Source organism: Ylistrum balloti, unplaced genomic scaffold (assembly GCF_031769215.1).
Source record: "Ylistrum balloti isolate Yb309-2 unplaced genomic scaffold, AGI_CSIRO_Ybal_v1 Utg370136, whole genome shotgun sequence".
NCBI lineage: Eukaryota > Metazoa > Mollusca > Bivalvia > Pectinida > Pectinidae > Ylistrum > Ylistrum balloti.
In genome coordinates this window covers 722,879-740,333 of record NW_026782145.1, presented here as the reverse complement: position 1 = coordinate 740,333, position 17,455 = coordinate 722,879, and the positions used below count along the sequence as shown (strand labels likewise).

Here is a 17,455-nt window from a genome sequence, read left to right as displayed (position 1 = left end):
TAATCACGTCATATGTGGATCAACCATACACCTCAATAATTCTTTAAATAGTCATTGTTAGTTCTCGTCTTTCCTCTTTATTGACACCATCATTGTGATTGTCACGCATGCTAATGCTGTCCCCTGTCCCGCTATAACTACGGCGTCCAAGATGACCCACGTGACCTCTATCAGTTTCCTAATTATATGTCTGATATGATTGGAATTTCTTTATAATAAAAAATGCCGACCTTAAACTTCGATCGTTTGACTTCTCTATCATAAACGTCTTTGATGTAGAGTAATTACATATTTAGCATACTGCTAGGCGAGCATGATGACCCTTTTTAAATAATGTACCTACCGCAATCTTGTGGAGTGTGACTATTCATATGTATCTACAAATCGCCTTCTCTCGTTTCAAACGCTCGTGGTAGAAAGTAAGGACAAAGACCGTTTAAGTAATATGTGAAAAACAAACTAAAAAGATAAAAGATCTACTACCTGAGGACCTTTAATAAAACGGAAAGTGCCTGCCTTTAGGAGGGAAGTTTGGTTTTGTACACATTTTTCCTTGAGGCTAACTCGATCAGAGACACTTCAAATCTCATTTCTTAACCCGTAAAATTGCTCCGACTACACCGAGTAACAAAATACCCGATAACCTTCCATTTCCCTGATGTGTCATTCATAGAGAGCAGATATATGAAATTATATTAACTGGAAAAAAGGACCACCTCGATGGTAGGTTATAGGTCCCGAGTTTTATTTGTAACGGGACGTGTGTTCTGTAGCACATTCGGCGTCTGTCCAGGTGAGTTTTTTCTCACCTGAGACCGTCTCATCATATATCGGATGTTACAATTGTACTACAAAATTTGTTTCATCGACTGTTACGTTGTTTTTTTTTTAATTGAATTGGAGTCCGTCTCTGTAATAACTAAATGGTGTATTGTTCCGGACTCTGATTCCGGTAAAGCTGGGCAATAGCATGAGTCGAGTTACTGTCTGCTAACGAGAGACAGGGGATGGTACACTTTCTCAGGCGCCCAGACGATGTTCTAGACCGCTGATTTATCTATCTTATTCATGTCATATCCGTTATCAAAGGTAGAAATGAAGGATACTAATTATATAATTACAGGTGTTGTGGGGTATAAACGCAAAACGCGTGATACACATTTTGGAATTTGAAACATTAAAAATTTGCGAAGTAAAACATTTCTCACTTTCATCCTGATGTTGCTGTAAGCTATGGCCCTGAAGAGTGTACTGTGATGGAAGTGCCTCCCATCCTATTCTCCAGTGTCTATTTGGCAATTACGCCAATGGGGATTTAATGAGAGTCGTTGTTATCAAAGACAACATGTATTTAGTAATATATTATGACGCAAGACATTACCTGTCCCATACCGTACAGAACATTAACCAAAGGCAGGAAGATTCGCGTACTAATCAACTTCAGGAAGGTTGGTACTTAATTAGACAAACTCGTACGATCTAAACCTGCGTAATCAAGTGGAAACTTTCCGCATCTTGTCTTTGATAACGCAAAGGGAAAAGGAAACATAAATAAGGGAAATAATAACAATTGGTGGCAAAGTTAAGTGTTTAGTATTGTTCTCGACCCTTCGCGTAATAAAAACACAAGTGACGCAGATTTACCCAGACGTTTTCGCAATTGCGCGCACTGCATATATTGGTGTTGTTAGTGATAAACACGGAGCTGACTGTATCTTTCATCCCCATCTATTCCCTTAATGAGTGTTCCGTCCCTCTCGCCGCTTTCCTTACTCCACAAAGTTCCGTAAGATACTGCATTTCATTGAGCTATGTTTACTATATTTTAGCTACCCAATTTTGAAGCTCACCAAAGTGTAAGTTAATATTTACTCAGAAAGTGGTATTATCTTTGTAAAATATATCAAGAAAGCGATATCTTTACTTTTAGGTCACGTGCTACTATGTTTCGAGTGACTCATTACGAAATTGACTGAAATTTCGAAAAAAAACTTCATTTAGGTAAAAGGTCTTCGGGTGCTTTGCGAAAATTGTGAGTTTCGTCACACAGACCTTGAGATCTTACAATTTCCATTGAGCGTGGATAAGTATCACAATGATTTATACATAAATCAAAATGACAGTGTTCACAGAACTCTTGTCACCGTCGATGCCTTGAACAGTTTTTGTTTAGTTTTGTTTTTAGAGTGTTATTTTCACTGGTAGACCTATCAACTTAGCAGCTCAAACTTACGGTCACCAAAATATACTATGTAATTACATAAGAATGATTCACAAAGAGACATACATTTGAGACCAGGGTAAGCCCGATTGTTCCTCTCGACATCGGGACGGTTTAATAAAAAACCAAAACCTTCAAACAGATAAAAATATATATGCTATTGTAATAATGAGATGATGTGCGATATGTGTGTTTTGCGGTTTGCTGAAATGTCTTACTAGATTTATTCATGGCTAAATGATCAACACTATACATGGTAGTCTGTTCGAAATATACAGGTGTATCAAAGCTGTCATTATCAACGGCAGGTAAATTATAAAAGGGCCAGGCTCGAGCTAATAGTGTAGGTATTTAACACGAGTAAACAGGTTAGCTAACGTGTACCTGTCACCAAACTCTCAAAAAAAACTTCTGATGGCGATACCATCACCACACTAATAAACAATTCGGCTCCATTTAATCTGTCCCTAGTAGTAGCTAAACGGTTCGGAAATAAACCTATCTATGTATTCTGGTGACATTTTACCCTGGAACAACACAAGTTCGTGTTTTATAGTTTTGATTGAATGGAAATGGAACCCGTTAATGTCCGTTTGTATGTAAGACGTTATGTGAGGTTTCCGATTCCATCAGGTTTCAACGTCAACCGGGGTCGGGGTTATCTCCCTGACGGTATGGCGATATACTATTTGATCACTGCTTGTATTTGTCTTTAAGTCTATAACTTTAGATTGTTGGGTTTGACGTAACCTCATTAGATATTTAATTACAGGCCACACCCAGTGTTGTCCATCTGTTGGTATGGTTTCAGATCTTGACAACGTCATCCACGCACTAGAAAACCCCACACTGGACAGGGTCTGTGACGTGAACTGATTTACATGGATACCTGTCGAAAATAGAAAAAAATGAAATTAAGAAAAATAAATGTAAAGTCAGCTTGTAAGTAGAAATTCGGTGGATAGCCTGTTGATGATACGTCCAAAACGCATAGGCTAAAAATACTCTTATATCAAGGTCACGTGCATTAGATGATTCCATGTCCAAAAATACTTTTTGTAGTGCATACAGCTTTAATTACAAGAGCAGAAAAGATCGTTATAAATAGTACATATCCTGATCTTTCTCCATCCAAATACACAGTAGGCACATGTTGAAGGTTCATTGTATAACCATGTATGCATGTTACTGGTGTAATATTCGTAACCGAATCAACAAAATGAAATCAAGAAATCTCAGTATGTCCGTACCAACCGAAGGATGATTATTCTGCAGTGTTAATAAAAAAATGGCGTTACCTAAAATATGCTGTTTCTAAGTGTTAAAAGTTTCTTACTTCAAACATTTGTTCGCTTAGCTGGTGACACAGGTCAAACGGACCAACCTTACAAATACAAAACCAGCCAACAGTCACTATAACTTGACTGCAATTAACAAAAAAATAAAATAAAATGAACGAATAAATAATAATATTGGTTGATATTTTATCGTTCTTTTCGTTTGGTTTCAGAGGAATTTGCTCAAGGACTAGAAAGATATGACTTTGCAGTTCCATCCAGGGTGACCGCAGATGGCATCCACATAGATCATTCCTTACATCCTAATATACGGCGGAGGAAGAGGAGTACCGAAGAGTACCCTCAGTCGGACAAGACACCTGACCACACAGTGCATTATAAAGTGGATATAGAGAATAAACCTATTTATTTAAAAGTTAAACCAAATTATAAATTATACTTTCCGTCCCTAATTGTTGAAAAGCGTAAAAATTTGTTCGGAAATGTGACAGATTCCGTATTCACCGGTGTAGAACCAGATGAAGAACATTGTCATTTCACTGGGGAGGTTCTTGGAGAAACGTCATCAACAGTGGCACTGGAAGTTTGTAACGGTCTGGTGAGTATACTTTTAAAAAATTGTGTTTGCTGTCTTGTTCTTGTCAACACATTTTCTGTATGACAGTCCAAAATGGCGTGTTGTCAGTGAATGTGGTGTAGTTAGGTGTTAATAATATCTATATTGTCATTGGATATCAACTTCCTTTTGGATTTCAAAGTTTATCGAATAGAAGATTTTTTTATTAAGGTACGGTGAGAGATTTTTTTCTTCTCTTTATGTTTTTTCTTTGGAAGAAATGTCGTTAATTAAGCCATATGTCGTTGCGAATGACAGGATGCTAAGGAAGACCATCTGGCAATACGTCGGTTGGATGGATCCAATCCGGAAAACAAACTTGTCCTCAGATCTTTTAATTTGTAGCTTCAGTCTTAAGTGTTACACACTATAGAATATCTTGACAAGTGCTACGACTGGGATTCTGGCCAGAAGCACAGGAAAACACAAAGAAAACACAACAACCCCGAAACTGTGCTTATCACTGGTAGGGCGAATGTGATATTAGAAAATAACATGTTTGTTCAGCAGTTTTAATACAGACGAATTTTTCACTAAAATTTATCACAAAAAATAAATTCAGAATGTAGGCTAACGCAAATAACATGCGATGAAATGCATATCTCAACACTTGGGATAATTTTATCGTGGAAACCTGACGTAGGTGTCAACGTAGGTGTCAACTAGAAGACAAAAAAATACCACCACATAAAATGTTATCATAATAACACCCACTCTGGATCGACTTAACGAAAACAAGGATGAAATGAAATGCTGAGTGGCACCTAAACAAGTTTCGATGTCCTGCTGTGCTGTCGTGTCATTTTAAATAGGAAACCAGGCGTTGGCCGAATTAGTCAGGCACACGGTCTGGACATAAATAACCACTGCAAAACCGTGATCCGGTATAGTGATATTATGGTGCTTATAGCGCTAAGGGTTAGCAAATGTAGTCTGGAAACTGTTACAAAGGTTGTCCAATGAGAAAAAACAAACAACATTAAAAATATTCGGTGACGTTTCAAATAGAGGTGACAGTTATAGCTGGTCGAACCCACAAATATATTACCCTACCCCAACAGGAACTGTGCCGTATAACTATTTGTCGTGCAATACACGTGTAATAACATCCATAGCGAGTCAGACGGTTTGACGTAAACCATCTGTTTGTGCCACGTGACCCCGAGTCTGGGATAAATCTGTACCGAACTAATAGCACCGCATTTCGCCAATTAGTGGGCGGGGCACCTTGCTTTCTCGGCAGTGACCGCAAACCAATATCAGATCCTATCGTCCGAGAGCTCAATACAGCTCGTAACGAAGGGTTATATGTGAACACTTTTTTCATAATCTGCTTAAACACTAGGAGACTATAAATACATTTCTCGATGCGATATGTGTTCCCGTTTAAAACCAGAAAGATAATTAACACTATATTGGAGAATGGGTCTAGAACACCCAACGATCTCTAATGTATGATATCACCTTTAATGATCTGCCCATCAAATTAAAAAGTCTTTCGCTTAATGATTAACGTAAATTACCCTGTTGATGAATGGAGGTCTTTTTTCGAGTCTTTACCATCATTTTAACGGTCGTTAGGCAAAAAATTCAGGCTCGGGTTGGATTAACGTTATTTGAAGGCGTCTTAGTTATAATGTATGATGTTTACCATTACAGTTCCTTTAACACAACCATCACTGTTCTGTTGGTTGTGTTACAGAATTTCTTTTCCGTTTTAAGAAGAAAATGTTTCGGAAATACACTTCTATAGGACAGTACACCGGAACACTCGCTACGTCAGCGAAACATACTTCTATAGTACAGTACACCGGAACACTCGCTACGTCGGCGAAACATACTTTTATAGAACAGTACAAAGAGGCAATCGCTACGTCGGCGAAACACACTTTTATAGGACAGTACAAAGAGGCACTCGCTATGTCGGCGAAATATACCTCTATATGACAGTACACCGAAACACTCGCTATGTCGGCGAAATATACCTCTATAGGACAGTACACCGGTACACTTGCTACGTCGGCGAAACACACTTTTACAGGACAGTACACCGGAACACTCGCTATGTCTGCGAAATATACCTCTATAGGACAGTACACCAGTACACTTGCTACGTCGGCGAAATGTACTTTCAAAATAATTCACCGAAACACTCGCTATGTCGGCGAAATACACTTCTATAGGACAGTACACCGGAACACTCGCTATGTCGGCGAAATACACTTCTATAGGACAGTACACCGGTACACTTGCTACGTCGGCGAAATGTACTTTCAAAATAATTCACCGAAACACTCGCTATGTCGGCGAAATACACTTCTATAGGACAGTACACCGGTACACTTGCTACGTCGGCGAAACACACTTTTACAGGACAGTACACCGGAACACTCGCTATGTCTGCGAAATATACCTCTATAGGACAGTACACCAGTACACTTGCTACGTCGGCGAAATGTACTTTCAAAATAATTCACCGAAACACTCGCTATGTCGGCGAAATACACTTCTATAGGACAGTACACCGGAACACTCGCTATGTCGGCGAAATACACTTCTATAGGACAGTACACCGGTACACTTGCTACGTCGGCGAAATATACCTCTATAGGACAGTACACCGGTACACTTGCTACGTCGGCGAAACACACTTTTACAGGACAGTACACCGGAACACTCGCTATGTCTGCGAAATGTACCTCTATAGGACAGTACACCAGTACACTTGCTACGTCGGCGAAATGTACTTTCAAAATAATTCACCGAAACACTCGCTATGTCGGCGAAATACACTTCTATAGTACAGTACACCAGTACACTTGCTACGTCGGCGAAATGTACTTTCAAAATAATTCACCGAAACACTCGCTATGTCTGCGAAATACACTTCTATAGTACAGTACACCGGTACACTCGCTATGTCGGCGAAATACACTTCTATAGGACAGTACACCGGAACACTCGCTACGTCGGCGAAACAAACCTCTCTAGAACAGTAACTCAGGAACACTTCCTACGTCTGCGAAATACTTTTCTTTGTAGAAAAGTACTTCGACATACTCGCGTTGACGAAATATCCTTTTGCACAACAGATCATAGCGACATCAACGAAAATTTCTTCTACTTGTAACTCTAGCGAAAGGTTTTTCTACAGAATAGTTTAACGAAGTTGCAACGGGGATGCAACAGAACGGGCGATTTAGTTTCAAATCTAACACATTTATCAAGGTACGACATATATTTCTACTGTTTAACAGTATACAACGACCATGTTTTCCTTAGGCGGTTCTTGTGATTATCCACAACGTGCAAATATCCCCCTTTTCTCACTCTCTGTTATCGCTATTAATGGGGAAATGTGTAAGTGTTTAAATACAATTATAGTGTTGGCACTCTCAATCAGCAGTGAGATTTTATTCATTAACCAGTCTCAGAACAGGAAAGGATGCCGAAAGTGACACCTGTCGGCACCTTCAGAAAGTGGAGACATTTCTATCAAGTCTATTCCATTAATGGCGATGAAGAATCCAAAACCGTTACTCGTATATCGTGTACCAAAGGCTTTATTGCCAGCATGACATGGTGGCTCTAAAAATGTTTGTATTGTATACGACATGTGGAGCATTAAGGACCATCTTGCCTCTATTGCCTCTGCCACCATTGCACGTGTGTTGGACTTCTTCACGGGCCTTGAGGCGCCCTGCTCTGAGCTAAAAGTAGATTCGCCATTTGTTCTAAAACAAAAGCCGGCGACGGAATGTATTATCCGGAGGTAAATAGCCTGTTTACTCCTACTCGGAGTTCGCTGACAAGACGGGATGTGTAAGTATGATGACTATGTCTATGAAGCAGCTTTTATGCTCGTGTAAAACACGATGAAGATGTGTTAACAATCTGTGCTTTGATGAGGCAGTACCTGTGACACTACGGTACATTTGTAGATCGGAATGGCGATACCTGGTTCTACCAGTCTATCTGTATGTCGTCTCGAGATTAGACTAGTCTATCAGGGAGGTCAATTCGAGTCGAAAACGCCTGTGACAGTGCATTCTAAATTAGAACATGGTACATAAAAACGCCCCGGATGTTAGTTCTACTGATAGGATCTCGTTGTAGCTACCATGTTCCCCTTTCACATTATGTCAAAAACATATCTTCAGTATTTTCTTAAATAAACAAGCTATCTTTACCCAATACAAAAGCTACGGATGTTTTATCAAACGTTTCTTTCTAAGGATGTTTTGGTATATGGTAAATACGGGTTACAAACGGTACATAAAAAGGTTCTGTTACTCAAACCTGTATTTTCTCCAAGTTACAATGAGTGCAGTTTAGAACGGAACTTTGAAGTGGTAGTTATATTCATTACAGGATCATTCAATGAATCAAAGGGCATCCGTTATTAACAAATGTCACCAATAAGATACAATGATGACAACACTTAAGCCTGCAAGGAAATCCGGTCCTTGGGCAAGGAAAAGGGCACAAAGTGCTTGTAGCCCATAGATGGCACACCTGCAGTTTCATCAATGTGGATGCTGAAGTACAGATGACATTTGACCCGGAATCCGTTACTTTAAACGTATTTATTTCAAAGGCTAGATGTAATAAAAAGTTACAATACACAGGTAATAAAATATGAGTTCAGGGTTGAAATAGGTCCGGACATGATCGATAACATCGGTGGTTTCCGTGGCTAATCATTGACAGTCTTACACCCTCACGTACCGGGACATTATAATGAAGAAGATTTATGGGAACCCATTTATAAAGTATTCTATCGCCATCAAAGACACGCTGAAGTACATTCGGTCTCTAGTAGATTATGTAAGTGACACTGGGGACGAGATCTTGGTGATAGATTTCTGTAATTCAACAATTGTCCTTCTTGAAGAAATATTACTATATTTGACCTTGAATAACCTTTCTTTAACCTCGAAATTGTCGCTGATTACCTAACATGTAGATAACATAGGTTATTACTGTATATGAACGAGTTATTGCTTTACTTCCATTCAAGTGTTCGGTCCGCCAAGGAGTCGTATTACCATCAAAGTACTGAGGTAAAACCTGAGGGAAATGTCAAGCCTAATATTAGCATGGTGAAGTACATGTGCTCTTAGTGACCCTTCTAGGGTTTGTTTACATTTTAATTAGATTACTGAGTGAACTGAGGCGTCCCTTCAGATATATTACAGGGGTGAGTCTTGGATCTCGCCATACCTCCCGAGACATTGTCTAGTAAAACAAATATATTCAAGTACAATCCGACGAAATTTATACTGTCAAAGTAGAAATCTTGTGTTAGGCAGAGAACGTTCAAATTTACAAACGATACCGCCTTTCTTTGACCTTAACTGATGAGAACGGGTACCAGAAGTAATCGCTCCTGGACGCGTGACAACCGATACTACCTACAGAAAAGTGCGGTACCCAAGTCTGACCTTTACTCGTTAGACCATGTACCGGGCGTCACCGGTTCTGGTCATGCGACAACCGGTACTTTATGCCAAAAGGTGCGGTATGTTAGGCTAACCTTAACTGGTCATAACATGTACCGAACGTGACCAGTCCTGTTCACGTGACGGCATGTAGTTCATGCCAAAAGGTACGGTACATTAGGCTGACTTTAACCGGTCAGAATATGTACCGGATGTAACCGGTCCTGGACACGTGATAACCGGTACTTTATGTCGAAAGGAGTGCATCTGTAGCTCGCTGAGCAGTTTTGGTGTTTTTCCAGGTACAGGAAACAGTATATGTAAACGTTTGTCTAACTGAAAAGTAATGCAATCTGGACATTGACCCGTGTTGTGAAATCGTATCATGGTCATTCAAAGTAACGGTCATAGCACGCTGTTATTGGGCCGATTATTTGGGAGATTATTTGACAAATTGTTCATATATATGTGAAATGATTGTGTTGATTTAGTAGCAGTCAGCCATGCTGATGATAACTGCCGAGGTGATATCTAGGACATTCAGACTAAGATAACGCTGGAGAAGATTTCGAGAATTAATAAAATGTCAGGACATGTCATGGTATCTTTGCAAAATCCATCGATTGAACATATGAAGTGTGGCTGTTTGAGTTACGCCTTTCACCACTGTTGACTGATGATTGGACCACCTGGTCCTCGGCCTGATAGCAATAGATATACAGCTCATTCTCTCCCCACTTGCTCCCAGGCGGTTCCTCGCCTATCACGAACTGTCCTCGGCCATTAGATCAACTCAGATTGGTCGATGTTGTAACTGAATCCAACACGTATGGCTACAATAAAAGTATATATATAGATTTCACTTTAAACTTTCGTCAACATTATCATGATATATTATGAATGTGTACATCGACGATGATGCATACTTGATTTCGGGAGTTTATCTTAATGTATTTCTGTTTATCGGTAGTATTTCACATATGTTATGTTGATACTGGAAACAAACACAAATCGACAATTATTTTCGAACCAACACGTGGCCCAAACAGAATTTGAAATCTTTCTGTAGTTTAAAAGTAGCCGATACTTATTGCTTAATTTTGGCAAACATAAAGGGCAAATAACTCTACAATTAGACTTCAGACATGAGTTATCTCCCATCTTGACAGGCACATGTCAGTGATAACAAATTGATAATCGGGATTGTTCTTTTAGCAAAATTAAATACAACACCTTGATTTACTGTTAGAACTGTATTTTTTGCAATACAGATAAACCATTGTTCTTATCACACCGTCATAAAAACGACTAATTAAGTTGATGTATAGAATACTAATTGAGGTAATCTGACTGCAATCTTATGTTAAAGTGCATTGTATTTGTTGAACACGTCAATGAGATTTTACTTAATCTTTGCCTGCTTTACTGCTCAAAGCCTTGCTATTAAATTAAGATTGTGGGGTATTGGAGTATAACGCCATGGAGTACTGACAAGGGGGTACTTTTATCTAGTGTTGACGACGCCGAATCTCTGAGTACACATTGAAGAGCAAGTGTTCCACAAATAATTACAAATGTGTTAGGTGATCGATGCCTTTAAGTTATAGATGTCAGATTTCTCCCAATGATCGAACGGTCTTTTTATTTATTCTCCTATGAAAAATGTTTGTCGTGAAAGATGTAGATAAAAGGCATACGATGGTTGTGTCATTAATCGCACTAAAAATTTGAGTCTATTTTTCCGAAATTTCCTGCAAGTGCTTCGTGGAGATCCCTTAGGAATGCCATAAGATTGATATCTATGGAAATTTCGGAGTAAAATCACTGTTGTTTCCTGTCCATGTTGATGGTAGATGACTCGATTGCGCATTGATGAATATTTTATTTGAACTGTCCGGTCCCTTTTGACCGAATCTCTCCCAAAGGCCTCTAGCAAATGAAAACATTCAAGTGAATTGATACTCTGCTATTGAGTGTAATATAGCCATGTCCGATAATAGAATGAGTCAGTGCTCTGCCTGGCCGAGTTTACAATACATTAATATAATACCTGGTTTCAGATCGTTATATAATACAAACTTTGTTCGACTTAATGGACGTCTAGAAACACATGTCTTATGATTCAGGACTGACCGACATATCAAACACAATTTTCTTGTTTGATGACACATACTTTTGTTATTAGTTAGGTTATGTAGAAGTTAATGATAAAATATCTGAATATCGACTATTAAACGTTAATGTCATGTCGATTATAAAACGGGTTTGTTTGGTCAACATTTTGTAGTATGTGATGTGTAGTGTAAATAAAGGAGTTTATTTCATGTAGACGAAAAACTTAATTAATATTCTTAATGTAACAAGATGGAACGCACGAGATTCGTCAAGTGGAAAATATGGCATGACTGAAAACAATGTGACCGTCATTAAAAGTGACGTCATTTACAAAACAAAAACCGGTTGTTTCTTTAAATAACCGTTGAAAATAGCATTACGGTCCAATAAATGACGATGTAAGGGAAGTCGTTGCCTGGGCCTGGTGGTGTTATAATGCTATGTTATGTGTTGTATGTGACGATTCGGTTCACTCTTCTGTTGCATGGAAATTTAATTTCACGTCTCTCTCTTTATAAAGATAGGGGTTGCTGTATTTTGTGTACTCCAGGGTATCGAACCGCTCGACTTCTGTCAGATTCCTCCCCGCCGTTACATAGGCAGACGAGAAATAAATCACAGTTACAGATAAGCTTAAAACATGGCGATATCGCCATATTATCTTGTCTTTACATTTCCACGCCATTAACACAACTCTCTACCCTGCTAAGATTTTCTCCTCGACTTTTCTTTAACAGTTCATAATAAACCATTTTCACATTCTTAAAATTCTTGGCAGATATCGGAATTTTTAGTTTCACGGATGTATATACTTTAGCTTCCCAATAGTTCTTCGTGACCTGTCGACCACAGCTGTTTGTTGGAGGCCATAGACGCGCTAGGAAATATTATTATATTATTATTGTCTCCCAATGAAAAGTACTGAAGAAGTCTTGAAATATTTCTGTAGACTATAAATTATCGTTATATATTGTTACTATCCAAACTTGTCTTTGATTCTTTGATATTTTAAACATTCTTATAACGAGCAAAACTATCTGGCCTTATTTCCATTCCCAATCCGACGTCACTTCGTGGAGGAAAGGATATAACTATTTTTCGCTATTGCTCCTAGAATTGAGTCAGAATAGCATTGACATGGACTTTCATATCTTTACCGAAAACTTCATACAATTTCGTATGATAAGACTTTTAGACGGTGCTGAGTGACGTTGATATATACATGTACGTAGGTTTTGGCACAAAACCATGTACTGTTCATTTCTCGGTATTTTGAAATACATGAAGGATATCCGCCGTCGTGTCGGGCTTGAAACAATCTCAAATTGGTCATGTTTATTATGTGGTATATGCATTACATCATAGAACTGTCAAATCTATATCAAAGGTTTTGTTATCTGATGAACATGGTTATCTCTTTATATTGGTAGATCGACAGGACATGGGATTACCGTCGTGACGTTTGAGAACAATTTCCGCTTTATGGTGCACGTGATCACGTGTCGGATATAGTTATAGTTAATGATCCAAATCAAATTTGTTCCGTTACACGTAACGGGAAAACCCACCATAAACGATATATAGACAAACTGTTTTACGTAAAAAAAAAAAAAAAAAACATGAAAAGGAATGCCGTCATGGACGAGTGCAAACCAGTTGTCATATACTACAAAAATATTGGAAATTCCATGTTAACTTTAAAGAATGAAAGAAACCCACATCAAATCAATATTTTACCGTCACATGTAGCGATTAATATTTTTTAAATTTCTACAACGTATGCACTTTACTTTATGTCAGCTAAGCGTGATGATTCATTCAATAACTTAAATAGATTGATTGCGGTGGATATAAGTACTTGACTATGTGTGATATCAATGAAAAAAAATGCCAATATTCTTTTCAATTCATTGGCTGACTCGGTAAAAGTGTGTTTACTTCAGCTTACTTGTTCTCCCTTTAAATAACCAGAGACCTTATATAAGAAACCAATACTAGACGACTTATCACCGTATACGATATTACACATCCACCGACCCATATTAAAACAGTTCAAGTACAAACCTTGCTCCATATATAAGCATGTTTATCTGTCAATTTGATAGATCGCCGTCCTTGAGATTATGGCACAGTCAGCGAAATCAGTACAGTATTAAACTTCAGGTTTCGTGTTAGATGTGACGTCGGGGCCCAGTTCGTTACGTTAAGTACCAGGCGCTGCATGCACTGACGTCACTAGGGGTATTTTTGGATACATCAACACAACATTGCTATTACATCGTATTTTAAGAATCGGATTGTCCAGAAATGTCGTGTGTTAATTGTTGGTATGACCTTTACTGGCTGGAAGATGTAGAGTATGGTTGTAAGTTTTCCCTCTCTTTGGTAATAGTCAGCATGATCGTTATTAACCGGAAGTTGTTGAATTTGGTTAAGACGAATGGTGTTGTGATGTTACATTGTAAGTGATTGTCAGGGATCAATGTCACATACTTATGGAGAGTATATAAGATATTCTACATAATTTCATGACACAGCTACCCTGTTATCGATGTAATAACATTATATAACACATAGCAGAGCTCTGATTATCCGAATGTCTCTATTGTTTTCTATTATGACGTCATAGGTTCACGGCACCATATGCATTGTGACGTCATCAAATGTTTTAAATCAGTCTGATAAAATGCCGTTTTCACGAATGTTTGCAAAACTGTCTAAGTTATGTGATAGGAGGAATTCCCATTAAATTCCATAGTCTGGTTTGTGAAACTCGTACGATCGAATTTTCAACTTATCAGAGACTCGATTAAATGAAATGACGTTTTCTTCTTTTATAAAGACGTCTTATTCGGAATATCTTGAAAAAATATCAAGCATGTAATATGAATATAGAACAAGTTTTACATAACCTCTTTGTGACACTTATTTTTTGTAATATATTTACAGGATTAGGATTTTTAGAATATATTTTCATATCTGATATAATATTATATAATGAGAGTCGAATTTGCTTGCCATAGTGCCGATAAAACTCTGCCATACACAGAAATTGGTCTGCTCGTTTAATGTTTGTTACATGTTTAAACGTGTGTTTATCGCGGTCATAATACACCATAAAGCAGCTGATGGATGTTATTATACTGGGAGAAGGTTTGGAAATTATATTAAAATTTTTAACTCAGCAGTATATACACGTTATTTTATGTGGCTATGGGAATGATAAACATATAATGTAGTGTTCGCTGCATCCTGACTTGTATGGTTTTTAAAAAACGTAACTTTATTGCGAAAGGCGAGTGCGTTATGCACACAACCATCAAATTCACGTGATTTTTCAAAAAAAAAGTTGTAAACCATTTAACAAAGGTTACTACATGATTTCAACTTTTACATAATTTTCCTTTACTCGTAATATTCCAATGCCCAATTTAATAGACTTCGAAACGTGCTGTAAATTAGAATTTAAGGACTATGTTACTGTATACCCGTATCTATTTAGACGGCTTCATGTTTACTGAAACGCCGTTATAACGGACGTAAAGACACTTAAATAAAACAGAATAAATGAAAAGACGGCCTGCACATTTCTTATAGGGATACAACTTGCTAAGAGAAAACGTAAAACTGCACCGACGAATTCGTACATGTGAGTAAAGAACTATTTTATCTGATAGTAGTAGTAAATATATGGTATACCAAGAGAATAACTACTTTTCAGTTTAAATTAGATGTCTGCGGACTTGAATGACAGAGACATCAAGGGCTGAGCTATATTGTATTATAAAAAAAGACATCAAAATATCTGCCGTCAACCGTACTAATGGGTATGTTAGCACAAAATGCTATATAATGTCTCTATAATACACACATTGAGGAGAGGTATTTTAATGATCACGTGAGGTTAGCGGGTCATATTTTAATTTATTCACAGGTGCGATAAGTATATGCCGGATAATACGGATATCTATCGCTGATGATTTTTATTGCCTAGACATATTGGACGGCGGTACGTCGCGTTTCTTCAGCCGTATTATCTTAACCCTTTATTTTCACCAAGTGACCACAAATAATATCTAACAAATATATCTGTATGAAAAATGTATTATCTATTGTGGTATTGTTGAAACATATTTCATGAATGACTCATAAAGAAAATTAGAGTACATAAATAAAACATAAAGATATCCTCATTATAATGAAGATAGGTCAGGTATCACTACGGTTTAAAGTCGGAACGCCATGACGACACAGGACCTCTCATTCCGTGTTAACGGACAATCGGTCTTTGCTCACAATTGATATCTAAATTACACTTTAAAGTTATTGAACCATAGAATAGAAGTCAGGACAGTTTAACATGTGGAATTTGATAAAAATGGCAACAGATTGCAAAGTTATGGTTTGTAAAAGTAAGTTTGACAGCCCAAAATGGCCTGACTGCCCTTCCTAACTTGACACGCGACTATATATTTAACACGTGATTTAATGTGTGTTTTATGTTGTATTTAACTTTATCTACCCAATTATATCATTGATTTGAAAAAGGAAGAGTAAAACAGACAGGCTAAAATTGTAATAAAGCTATGGACTGAATTAGTGTTTCGAACAGGAGTTCACAACCGTTTTCATGATTAGTCATCTACTTCCGATAGATTTTGGCGCGAAATTCCATAAGCTGCTGTACCATCAACAGGAATGATACCATTTTGATGACGTCACATTAAATATAGGTTTAAATCTTAAACGATTGTGAAAATGAATACGGAATATATGATAATGTTATTTCTCTACGGAAACTTTCGATCATGATCGGGGGAAACGTCCACCTAGTTTGTATCCACCAATATCTAATTCCACGGACTTCCGGTAAAAGAATCAATCACCACCTTAAGGGTGAGATAGGGTTAATTCAGTCCGGAGGGGGATTATTAATTTGTCAAACAAATCAACTGACTGTGTTTGATATTTATAGAAAGTGCATAATTCTTGGTTGTGACTTTGTTTAAACTTCAATACCTCACTTATCTAGAAGTTGCATAAGATTAAATTTCATTGGCATTTAGCATCTGTGCTTGATGAATTTTACTTTCACTGAAATACAAGAAAATGTAAAGGTATGGATGATGGATTATGAAAGATTAGAATTGACCCTCACATCTGATGATAAACAGATAATTGTTCATTTTGTATCTGACCATCATCCCATCACTTATGTATATAAATAATGTTGGCAATTAACTTCTCCTTTATGGACACAATCTGTGATGTCTAGTGTATAATATTACACTAACCTTCTATTTTCAGACAGGGCTACTGCGAATTGGTACTGGAACCTACTTTATAGAACCAGTGCGAGGACATCCCGCCTCTGACACAGGTCATCCCCATATTGTGTACCAACACACATCTCTTCCATCCAAGATTGGCCTTCACAACCTACATAACCCTGTAACACCAGATCAGAACTCTCCGTGTGATGCTGGGGGTAGGTAAAACAACACTTGGCCAAAGTTTTATGTTAAAGATCAAAGTTTTTAATGGAAAACACGTTCTATTAAACATATGTATCTGGCATTAAGTCTAGCAATATATATTGTTGTTAATTCTATTAAGCGAAAATTTCAACCCTTATTCTTACATTGTCCTATAATAAGCCCACCCTTAGAGTTGGAAGAAAGGTATGGACAGTAAGTATGTAATGTGTTTGCACTCTGGGCTCACTACAGGATAAATTTGGCAACACATTACACATCATAGATAC

At 37.7% G+C, this 17,455-nt stretch overlaps 1 protein-coding gene across 1 annotated transcript in view; it reads left to right on the top strand.

The window, feature by feature from the left end:
* The window catches only part of LOC132550624 (A disintegrin and metalloproteinase with thrombospondin motifs 7-like), a 59,517-nt gene that overhangs the window by 7,577 nt on the left and 34,485 nt on the right, over positions 1 to 17,455 (top strand). Inside the window, exons 2-3 of the mRNA XM_060214715.1 lie at positions 3,732 to 4,117; positions 16,999 to 17,179. Coding sequence (XP_060070698.1) covers positions 3,732 to 4,117; positions 16,999 to 17,179 — 567 coding nt within the window. The remainder of the gene's footprint in view (positions 1 to 3,731; positions 4,118 to 16,998; positions 17,180 to 17,455) is intronic.